The sequence below is a fragment of the Amphiprion ocellaris genome, chromosome 23 (genome assembly GCF_022539595.1).
Source record: "Amphiprion ocellaris isolate individual 3 ecotype Okinawa chromosome 23, ASM2253959v1, whole genome shotgun sequence".
In the NCBI taxonomy this organism is placed as follows: Eukaryota; Metazoa; Chordata; class Actinopteri; family Pomacentridae; genus Amphiprion; species Amphiprion ocellaris.
This window is the reverse complement of record NC_072788.1, coordinates 19,100,473-19,113,087: the sequence shown is the minus strand read 5'-3', so window position 1 is coordinate 19,113,087 and position 12,615 is coordinate 19,100,473. Positions and strand designations below refer to the sequence as shown.

Sequence of the window (12,615 nt, the reverse complement as noted above, 5' to 3'; positions counted from 1 at the left end):
TAAAGTATATTGTTTTACAATGTTGGATTCTAAATTACATATGAAAAAAACAACTGATACACAGATTTTGCACTAACAAAGAGGTTCATGTTGTTGAATTGGACTGGGCTAGCACACAAGAGAAGGATCTCAACAAATACCAGGAGCCCATTCTGTAGTGGAGGATGAATGAAGAGTAATATTGTGCATTCAGCTTGAGAACCTGTTTACGGGCTTTTTTGGTGTTATGTGTCTTGCAACTTTAAAAGCTTCAAATTGCTGCAGCTTTGGTTGCATCCCTTGTTCTCCCATTGGGGTTTTCATGACTGAGTGTTGAAAGAGCTTAAATTAACTTTTCAGAATTTAGATTTAGAGCAGATGCATTGCCACATCAAATGTTCCAATACAAACATGGTAGCTCAGGGGTGATTGTGGTGAAAAAAATTTACTCTGATATTCAAAGTGATATGACAGAAAGTTAGTAATAACTTTGATGATACCTGAACTATAAAGTCAATAAAGGGTTATTCCTAGATCTACACCGCTGTAGATCTAAGGCACTTGTGCAGCTTGTGTTGCAGTTTAAGCTCCAGTTCTTAGTCTGAACTCCAGACTAAATAAGATTAAATGTTTTGTCAGTCTAGACCTGAGTCTAGTCTCTTCTCATTTCTTGTCATCCCCCTGTATTTGACTTTCAAATTAAGATGTTATTTACTCAGGATAGTCTTAAAGGATTGTTTGTTCATCATCTACAGTCAAAGTTTAAGTTATCAGCCAACTCAGATCAAGCAGATTATTATGAAGAGGGGCAATATTTGGTGTCCAAGTCTCATTACTTCCTGCAAACTCAGTTCAGCAGAGACTGGGAAGTGATGGTAGTAACTTCATCCCTAGTGCAATTAAAGTCTTATGGACTAAGGCCCTGACTCCACACAGCATTACAGTCAGTTCTTCTCAGATGAGATGTGCCTTACCAGTGATCACGATTAGCCAGTTGCATGTTACATGACTGCTGCACAGATTATAGAAAAAGCATGATGTGATTAGTAGGGCAAGCTAGATTATTATTCACTGTATTTGCAGGTGTTGGAAATGATGATTTCTTAAAGAGTATTGAATTTAATTTCCTCAATAAAAAAAACTATAAAGTTTTAAATACAGTTAACAAAAGTTTAGAGTTGTTTTTTTTTTTTTAAACTCTGGCCTGTGTGTGGTTGTTGCTGTCTGGAGTGGTTCTACATTTCTAAGATAAAACTCTGTGCTGCAGGAGGTTGTACAGTCCTTTTGTTGAGTTTCACTTGGCAGAATCTGACCTGCAGCAGCACTGTCACTACTACAACATCTTATTAGTGCAACCATCAGTATAATGTTAGCAAAAGCTTGAAGGGAATTAAATAAATTAAGAAAAGATTTTACTGGTTAACAGTTGTATATAGAAAGATTTTGACCATTGATATAGCAACAAATAACTATCTGTTTTAATAGATATGATCAAGTAATGGCATCCTTAACAGAGAATGAAGTCACACTCCCTCTTTGTGTGCTATAGTGCTGTGCATGTAGGTCCCTCCAACTGAACCACCAGTGGTTCTGGATGTTGTATACAGCACCTTTAATTCATCCATTCAGCTCCTTTCACTTGCTTTCACTTACTCATATCCACATTACTACTTTCAAAAGCATGACATTTGCACATTATTACATCACAACTATGTTTTGGTTTTGAATTTCAACTAGTTAAATTAACTTCTCTGTTGCAAATGGATGAATACACTGTGCAGAGTTTGAAAGCATCTTGTGCATAAAAGTTGTGGTTGACTAGTAGAACAAGCTCAGAGGCTAAAAGTTTTTTTCTTGTTCAACTCTTCTGTTTCAGATGATTTCTGTTTTTATTATGTTCATTTGGGTGGTTCTACTTGGCATATCTACCATCCAGGTTGCTCCATTGCTTTTATGTAAAAGTATAAGCTAATAACATGATCTCCTCCACCCACTCAAGGCCACTGCTAATGTATCAAACAAATAGCTTCACAGCTCTCTGCAATGCGTGTGTAAACTGCACAACACCGTTTTCGGACTTTACCTTGACCTCAGTGAAAATGGTCCCTAATTTGATAGGATCTAAAATACATGTAATGATAAAATTTCATAAAGCGGCCATTGTTTGTGGGCTTTTTGTTCCAAATCCTGGAATTCCAAGCCCATTTGAAAGCCCTTTTACGACCCACTTAGAAAAGCAGCTGGGAGCAGCAGCAGAAGAGAGAAATACAGCCTCACAATATTCCTACCTTTTCTTTCCATGCTGTTGTCGGTTCAGAGCATCTGTGAGCACATAAACGCTCCAGGTTTACAAACCATGCAATGCAATGACTCGGTTCTTCATCAGCAATCAGTTTTCATTTTTTATAAGTGACAGGCCCCCAGTCCAAAGGCTTCTGTTCACTTTCCTCAGATGCAGAGTCATGCTTTTTGTTCAGCGCACTTTATCTGCAAACATAATCAAAGTCAGGCAGGGAAGCCTCAAGGTGATTGTTTGGCAGCTTTTATGGTTCCTTTGCTCCTGTAATCTAGCAGATGGATCAAAATGTCTCTGCATCTGGTTCTCGGTGGCAGTACCAAGATCAAATCCAACATCAGATCTTACACTAACAACAGCTGCTAGTGTGTGTACAGAGCCTTACAAATCCCCAGCAATATCTGTCTTTGTGTTCAAGATAAAGATTTAACTGTGCATGTAAAGCAAGAGAATTCTGACAGCTGGTGTTTTGTGATCACAATACATACTCACATGATAACAAGGAATTTTCTGACAAGACTGCACAATTTTTTTCTCAGCCTGTTTAGAAGTCGTGTTTATGTCGTGTTTCCATTCTGTGGAATAAACTATTCACACGTATGCACTTTTCTATATAATCTCACCATGAATATTGCAAATGATTACCATATATGACCACAATTGAGGTGGATGAAAAGTTAGGAATGATAGGAACAAAAATAGAAGACACTAAGAATAGAGCTGATATTTTGCTGTATTTGGAGAATAATCCCAAAATCTTTGTCACATGACTGTCACAGGTGAAAGAGACTTAACATCCCAGTTGCACCAAGGAGTGTAGATTTTTTTTTTACAGAAATTGGTGCAAATGTTTTGTTGGTTTTTTTTGCTAAAATTTGAATAAGACATGCAACATAAATAGATTTTGGTAAAACATCTCAATGTTAACCAATGTTCCTGATAGAACTGCATGATACACTTTATAAGTTTGGTGACCATTGGAAAATTTATAAATCTGACGATTTCATCTGTTTCCACAGTTTCTTACTCTGATAAATAGTGTAATTTTTTTTGTTTGTTTTTTTTAAAAGATGACTTAACTTTGTAATGTGCCGATAGGTTTTGGGGTTCAGACGGATAAAATTTATTTGGTGCTGTAGTAAGTATTTGGTGCAGCAGGACAGTATATGTTGGACTGAGTCAAAGGTGTGTGTTAATGGTAATAAAGGGAACAACAGTGTGGCGCACTGATGTGTTTTAATAAGTTTTTGACAACAGTGGAGCTCTGTGAAACAGAGGAATAACGTCTGTCAGGCTTTGATACACACACAGGATACACTCAGAGCTGCACATGAGATTTTGTTGACATTAAAAAAAAACAAAAACATTTCCAACGCTATTTTTCAAAAGCAATACCAGCATACTGCATCAGTTTAATCTTAAGCTGGAATCTCTTCTTTTTTTTCCCCTCCTTACAGACCAGTTCCAGGTGCCAAACCAAACACAGCCTCGTCTCCGCTACGAAAATGACCTTCTCCTTGCCCCTCCACCCTCTGAGGAGGCAGCAGCTGACAGCCTATTTGCACTAAAGAGACTTTGGCTGGTGAACCACAGAGCTGTCGCACTTAACACAGAGGAGGACAAACACAAACCGAACTCGTACCAGTTCAGACTTCGAAATGAAACATTACCCTGCTCTTCTCCCCCTAGATTTGACCCCCTCCCCTCCTCCTCTCAGCGTGCTAACATTAACCACGACGACGCGGTTTTGCACGGAGGCCTTGCAGACTGAGACAAGTGTTATATCGCTGGTGGACGGTCACATTTGCCAAATTTTTTTTAAGATTTTTTTTTTTTTTTTTTTAAAAATCTGTTAATGCTGTCTGTGTATGGAAAAAAATGCATTTTGTAATGACTGTTATTTTGTTTACAGTGTGTTTCATGTCACATTTTATGATTTGTGTTATGTGCCAAAGAGGTCTCTTCATACCTGGGGTGTGTCCCAAATGCTTGAAAACCTTCATAAGTTCAGCACAAGTCACCTCTTCCATATTTTTAGGTCTTATAATTTATTGTATTATGTGAGAATGTCTGAAATACAAATCTGGAGATACAGAAACCCATCAGGAGGAAGGACAGCCAATCGCACAGCAGCTTCTTATCAACACTGTTTACATGGTGGAGGGTTTGATAGATGCTTGGGGCTTGCAGGACACACCCCGGTCGCTCATGTTGATTTGAATGTCTTTTGCTGTGTGTTATGATTTTTGAATGGTTACATAAAGGTTTTTACAAAACTATCATCAGGTTTCTTTTATGTTGCCTTTTTTATTCTAATTTGAACAGAATTAAGATGTGACAATGTGATAACGATCCATGAGCATGTTTAAAATGGGAAGAACAACATCCAAATGATTAGCTGGGTATAAATAATGTAGCACACATTAGAGCTAATTATCAGTCTACAAAAAACAAAACAAATAAATAGCATATATATTTAGTCGAAGTTAGGAGTTGGTTTGTGGATGTACACAGGTAACACTATGGGTTCCACACAGGGTTTACTACGCCTCATCTTCCCGGAGTTTTCTTTTGTGTCTACAACTTTGTATATTATACAGACCTTGTTCCCTAGTGTTCAACACTAGAAAAGGCTTTTCCGAACAGATGGATGGAAATTTCATGACATTCATGGACGACAAACTTATTTTATTAGAGGAGCTTAACTAGAGAAGCTTTCTGTATTCTAAGAAAATATTAATGTCATCATGATGTCTTCCGGGTTAACACAGCTTGGGCTGAAAGACTGTAATTTTAAAGCAGAAAACCTGAATGAACTGTGGACATGGAGTCTACAAGATAGGGAAATTTTTAACCTGTCTCTGCGTGGACACTGCATTCATTACATCAATTCTCTACTTCCTGTCAAAGGTTTGTTTGAAACCTCCCAGTTGCAAATACTTCAGTGCAGGTCAGCGGTATGTAGGGTCAGTGCCGGAACAAATTAAACTGATGGGCCGGTGTGTGTTTGCAATACAAATAAATCATGTTATTCTCTGTTTATATCTGGTACATGCAAGGATTCTGAGCACACAGCTACCTAAATATCACAGCTTGAGCAAACAGCTAATGTCCTGCAGAGGCTGAATGCCAGTGTGAAGTACATACCAAGATTAAAAACAATCAAAAAAAATAATTTGTGAGCAAAATTTAGCGAGCCAACACTATTAAAAGAGTGGATAGCTTCAGCTCACTTGCTTGAGTGCTCTTCAGTGGAAACATGGTAAATGGTCCGCACTCACACAGCACCTCTTGACCTTAGCTGGGTTTTACAAAGCTTTGCGTGTCTCTGATTCACACATAAATTCACTCAATGACAGCAGAGTTGAGATTTTCACCTGCCACCAGTGGCAACTAAGGGTCTTGCCCAAGGACACATCATCACGTGGAGGGCCCAGGATGGAACCACCACCCTTGAGATTAGTGGACAGCCTGTTTGATACCAGATCCTGAAACTGAAGAGCTAGAGATTGCAGATATACAACTGTACAATGAAGAATCAAAATTCAATTCAATTTTATTTATATAGCGCCAATTAGTCAAATTGTCTCAAGACATTGTACAGAACCCATATGCCTGACCCCCAGAGCAAGCCCCAAGGTAACAGTGGCAAGGAAAACACCATTTTAACAGGGGGAAAAAAAAGCCTTGAGCAGAACCCGGCTCTTTATGTGGGGGGACCCATCTGCCTGCTGGCCGGGCAGGTTGAGAGGGACAGAAGAGGTAGAGAGTTAGAGGTAGAGGTAGAGGTAAAGGGGGAGGGATGGGAGAAGAGGGGGGTGGGGAACAAGGAACATATAACATACAATTGGATACATGTATGATAAGCTAGATGATACAAAGTACAAGCTAGCATTGAAACTGACTCATAGTTTACTGTTATGGTGTACGGCTCTGGCATTAAATATACTAGCTAATATAATAGCTGGTAGTAAAATTCAAACAGTATGTAGATGAGCATATCAAGTATAGTGAGGGTGATGCAGAGTAGACAGGTGGAAATGGGCAACTGGAAGCTGGAGGAAGTTCAGCAGCAGAATCCCACAGTGGACATCATGGAGACTGCTAGGATAATATGGTACTATTAGGTCTTTAAGATATGGTGGAGATTGGTTGTTAAGAGCTTTATATGTCAAAAGAAGGATTTTGAATTCTATTCTAGATTTCACAGGAAGCCAATGAAGATAAACCAGCATAGGAGAAATATGATCTCTCTTGCTAACTCCTGTCAGTACTCTGGTTGCAGCATTTTTGATCAGTTGTAGATGTTTCAGAGAGCTATTGGGACATCCTTATAATAAGGAATTGCAATAGTCAAGCCTGGAAGTAACAAATGCATGGACTAGTTTTTCTGCATCACTCTGAGACAGGATGTTCCTGATTTTTACAATATTTCTCAGGTGGAGGCCAATGTAATGCCATCCAGAGTAACTATATGCTTTGAAAGCGAGTTTCTAAGATGTGTGGAGCCAAATACAATGACTTCAGTCTTGTCTGAATTTAGTAGTAGGAAATTACAGTTCATCCAGGTCTTTATGTCCTTAAGACAATCTTGCAGTATTACTAGCTGATTAGTTTCATCTGGCTTCATAGATAAATACAATTGAGTGTCGTCAGCTTTACAATGGAAATTAATACAGTGCTTCCTAATAATATTGCCTAAAGGAAGCATGTATAATGTGAACAGTATTGGTCCTAAGACAGAACCCTGAGGAAACAGGATGACTATTACCAAAGACTGTGATAATTGTAGTGTTGAAGGCTCCTCGTGTCTTAGTCCTGGAAAGTCTTTTGAAAACAAAGAATAAGACTAATTTTGTCTCACAATTTTGTTATGATGATCTGATAGTTCCTGACCTATGAGCTTGTATGAAGGCTTTGCAGTGAGTCATCTCCACTCTCACCTGCTCTTAATGGATTCCACTCTGTTGGAAATGAGATATCTGCGAGAGGCAGCTCTCTTCTCTCTGGAGACTAATGCATTTGGAGAGTCCACGGTTCGAGTGGAACGCTATTGGACAGCGAGGAGGAATGGCCTCGTGGGGAGATATATATTGATGTAGACGTTTCCCAGCCCATTACCAGAGCACCCGGCACCCAAAGAAACCTGTGGGGTGGATTCTGCTCCAGACGGTGGACGTGATCTAAATGAAAGGGTCTGAGTTTTTCCCAGGACTACTGTCTATAAATCAAGCGCTGTGCAGCCACAGGCCTGAGTGGAAGTGTATAAATACACTAATGTCTTTCCTCAGGCTAGCCTTCAGTTGGTTGGTGAGCTACATAAATGAAGACACAGGGTTATATAAACAGCAACCATCACATTTGTTGCTCATTGCTAGCTATCATGTTCACTTGCCAAAGTTTCAAACACTCCAGTGTGCCTGAGTCTTGATGTGACTTTAAGTTAGCCACTGTTCTGCTAGCTTCAATCAGGGTAACTTTGTAAGGCTTTCTTTCATTTTTTTTCAGAAAAACGACTGCTACTCACACACGACATATAACTATCACTGAAACATATATCCAACACTGTTCATTCTTATGCAGCATTCCTGCACACACAGCTACCCTTAAAACTGTGCTGGCCCAACTCCAAACCAATATCCACTTGTCAACTCCTGACTCCAGCTTGCCATCAGTGTGTAAGGATACTATATGCTTTATTACATATGATTTAGATGAAGTTCTCAGGTAATACATTGTTAAAGACCTGACTATTAATGTTACCTCAATCCCTGTGTGGTGCACCTTGAGGTGTTAGATGCAGAGCTTTTATCCAGACAGTAACATTACTGCACTTATGCTTTCTCTCTGTGTCATTTTGTTTATATATATATATATATATATATATATATTTATTAAACAAATCAATACTAGCATACAAGTTAGTTCAGGCAAGGAGAACTTTCTTGTGCAGTTGTAAAAGCTATCCTTTGTCTGTAAAATCAGAGGTCTAAAGCATTCATTTCAACCTCTCAGTCTGATTATGATGCTGCTATAACTTCTGTGCTCCTAGGGATTGTGGCAAAGCATGGCTTAATTGCAAAATAATTCATGTAAAGAGACAAGCTCTTAAAACAGCAGAAGACCAAAAGCTGTGACTTGTCTCACTGCTTCACAATGTACATTCATTTCTGCAGAGTGAAAAAAAAATGTTGCTATACAGTGCACCATTGAAAATGACAGTTATCTCTTGAGAAGTATGCTCCATAAGTTAACCGTGATGAAACAAGACTTTTATTTGCCTGTCTGCCACTGCACACCCTGGTCCTCCGGTCATTTGTTTGGCATGAATTTCATTAAAGTTGAGCCTTGTTTGAGTGCAGTCAGAGTGAGAGGGAGATGGGTCTGTGATTAATTATGTCCAAAGACCGAATGGAATCGCTCAAGCTGCTGCTGCAAGAGGAATTGTCAGCATTCCCTGTGATGAAGAAAAATCCAGGTGTCGCTCTGTCCTGTTGTTCTCATGTTCTAATACACATTTCTGCACCAGAACATTCCCTCTCCTGCTGAAGAGGAGGAAAATCAACTATTAAACATGTTAAGGACCACAGCAGAACATCACTCTGCCCAGAGGGAACTGAAAGAGCGTTAACTTAATTTGAAAAAAAAAAAAAACTTGTTAAAGGCAGGAGTCAGAAAAAGGGTCAGGCTGCTCTAAATTGATGGAAAAGCAATAGCTCAATTCAATTCAGTTTGATTTATATAGCACCAATTCACAATGTACGTCATCTCATAGCACTTGACATAGTGCTATGAAAAACCTTAAAAAAAAAAAAAAAACAAGATGGTGATGACACAGCAGCCCCTCCAGGAGACAGTGAGAGTGGCAGTTTGGAAGGTCTTGCCTGTTCAACACATTCATTCCGCAAAACTTACAGCCGAGAGACTTTGCTGAACATCAGGGCAATGAATGTTGCTAAAATTGAGACTCTTGGCTGTGATTTCGATATACTACGTCAGCACAGAATATTATTGGAGACAGAGGGAACTGAAAGAGCGTTAACTTAATTTGAAAAAAAAAAAAACTTGTTAAAGGCAGGAGTCAGAAAAAGGGTCAGGCTGCTCTAAATTGATGGAAAAGCAATAGCTCAATTCAATTCAGTTTGATTTATATAGCACCAATTCACAATGTACGTCATCTCATAGCACTTGACATAGTGCTATGAAAAACCTTAAAAAAAAAAAAAAAACAAGATGGTGATGCGGATGGACACAGCAGCCCCTCCAGGAGACAGTGAGAGTGGCAGTTTGGAAGGTCTTGCCTGTTCAACACATTCATTCCGCAAAACTTACAGCCGAGAGACTTTGCTGAACATCAGGGCAATGAATGTTGCTAAAATTTAGACTCTTGGCTGTGATTTCGATATACTACGTCAGCACAGAATATTATTGGAGACTACGCTGGTGTTACACCCCTGTACAGCATGCTGTAAAGGGGGGAAGTGAATGAAAGAAGAAACACGCTGTTGTTGCTAGCTTTCATCCAAAAGTATAATAAATTTAGTGCATAACAAACACACATCTTAATAACAACAGTTTAAATGTCAACTTACAACTTTATATATACATTACAACTTTATATTTTACCTGTAAAGGGGGGAAGTGAATGAAAGAAGAAAACACGCTGTTGTTGATAGCTTTCATTCCAAAAGTATAATGAAAAGCCGCAGGCAACAAGCTCCCCCTACAGATCAAAACAGGAAGTGCACGACAGCGAAACCTAGACACAACTAATCAATCACAGAGTTGGATTCACCTCTCTTCTACACAGCAGAACAAATAAACAATACAATATTTATGTTTTATAATACGATTCTTAAAAGTATCTTTTAAATGAACTTAAACTCTCTCCTAACACATAATTCCTTATCCTTAAGATTGTTTCTATTTTTTAAATGTATTTTTAATCCTTTTACTATTAATCACTAATTTTCTAAACATGTTTTTAATCCTTTTGACTAGGTCATTCATTATCTATCCATTACACACTCCCCCACCAAAACAGATGTCGTCCCGACGTCACAATTAACTTCCACGATCCACATCTCATGAATATTTGCCAGCAAATATATGAAAATGTCAGATGCAACTTTCAATCTCTTCATATACAAACTCATTATATGTCTTAAAACTTATGAGCCTCTAAACATCAAAACCCCATTAACATACTTTCTGTTAAACAATAACCCCTTTAATCAGTCCATGAGAATATGAGTTATGTCCTCAGAACATGCAGCTTTCTTCTCTCTCGTTTTTTCTTTAAATGAATTTTGTGTGCTTTTTCAACAGTCCATGAATATCTGAAATGCGTGAATGCATGAGCTCTCAGTGTTTGGAACAGTCCAATGAGAAAGTTAAATGCAATTTATGAGAGCACTCAGCTTTGCAAAAGTCCATGAGTGTCTGATTTGAGAGTGGTAGAGTCCATGAAAATGTATGAAATGTGTGAATGCATAAGCTCTCAAGTGTTTTCACAGTCCATGAGAAATGAAATGCATATATGAAGGCACTCGTTTTTTCAAAAGTCCATGAGTGTATGAGTGCATTTGTGAATGTAACAGTCATCAAATGTCTCCTGTTCTCAGTAACCAGGAACAAAAGCTGTTTGGCTAGTGGAAAGGTTGTACTGGAATTCACCCATGGTCCTGCTGCTTTGTGCTGGTCCATAAGATGGCGGAGGGTACCCAATACATGGTGCTGCTTGGGAGTCCCAGTACTATAAACAAACAGGATACCCAGCTGGTCATACGTGAAGATTTTTGGAGCTCGCCCTCTCTCTAATTGGTCGCTGATGTCCTTGTTCTGTGTCTCTGTCATTTTCCAGCCGGAGCAGGAAATGTTTGTGCTGGCATCTCAGCTTCCTGAGATCATCTCCTCTTGTAATGCACCCAGATCTGGTGTGTCCCTCATGAACCATCACCTCTTGAATTTCTGAAATCTGTTCATCATCCAGCATGTCTTCTGTGACCTGAACTACCTGCTCCTGGGGAATGTCTTGTGGATTATGATCAGCATCATCCGAGGTTATACTAAAATCTCTGCTGGCATGTTCACTGTCTGTGTTTACCTGCGGTTGATACAATGGGCAGTGGTTGCTCTTGAGGCATATAATAATAATCTTCATCATAAGTCATCATCACTGTCACCATACATCATGATGTGATTCTTCCCTGTACCTCTGTTGCTTACTGGGAGATGATTTTCCTCTGAGGTGCAACAGGTTTCAGCGGGATCCTCAAGGGGTAAATGGTCACATGGTACACAGAAGATTACGATGTAGGATCTTGCTCTTTCTACTCCTACCCTGCTCTGGCAAAAACTTCATATATTGGCATGTTTTTTCCCCCACCACTGTCGAATGACTTTGTGGATACAACTTTCCCAGTGATGCGAAGGTTTCCCTGTCCCACCTCTGGGTGTCATATTTTCTTACAACACACGGTCACCTTCATGCAGCACAGAACTTTTTGTCTTGTTGTCATAGTTTCGTTTACTTCTCTCCGAGCATTTCTTTGCATTTTCAGTTGCAATCTTATATGCCTCTTGCATTTGTTGTTTCCATGTTCTCATATATTCTTGGTGGTGAGCCGTTCCTGTTTCAGGGGTCAAACCAAACAGCAAGTCAACAGGCAATCTTGGTGACCTCCCAAATAAGAGATAAAACGGAGAGAAGCCTGTGACTTCACATCGAGTGCTGTTGTAGGCATAAATGAGCTTTGGCAGTGACTCTTTCCACTTGGATTTTTGACTTTCTGTGAGTGTTTTCATCATTTGCAACAGTGTACGATTCATTCTTTCCACTTGTCCGTTACCCTGTGGGTGGTAGGGTGTTGTTCGTGAGCCCATCACTCCACAGTTTTTCTTCAGCTGTGCAAATAACTGATTCTCAAACTCACCTCCCTGGTCATGGTGAATTCTCAAGGGGAAACCAAACTTCAGTGCATAGTCATTAAAAATCTTATCGGCAACAGTCTTGGCAGATTTTGAAGTTGTAGCATAAGCTTGTGCAAATCTTGTGTAGTGGTCAACAATCACCAGTATGTATTCATATCCACCTTTGCACTTGTCTAAATGCAGGAAGTCAATGGATATTAACTCAAATGGCTGCGTTGTGATAATGGGTGTTAGAGGGGCTCTTGTTTCTTTAAAAGGCTTCTTCTGTTTGAGGCAGGTACAGCGATGCAGCACATACTGCTCTATGTCTTTCTGCATATGTGGCCAGAAGAAACGATCTCTAACAAGTGATGTCGTGCGCTCCACACCTTGATGTCCCATTTCATCATGAAGTTGCCTCAAAACAG

General features: G+C 39.3%; 1 protein-coding gene across 1 annotated transcript in view; it reads left to right on the top strand.

Moving 5' to 3' along the window:
* adam19a (ADAM metallopeptidase domain 19a) overlaps positions 1-4,554 on the top strand; it is a 265,930-nt gene extending 261,376 nt beyond the window's left edge. Inside the window, exon 23 of the mRNA XM_055007585.1 lies at positions 3,733-4,554. Within this exon, the coding sequence (XP_054863560.1) occupies positions 3,733-3,784 (52 nt within the window). The 3' untranslated portion in view covers positions 3,785-4,554. The remainder of the gene's footprint in view (positions 1-3,732) is intronic.
* The last annotated feature ends 8,061 nt before the right edge of the window (positions 4,555-12,615 follow it).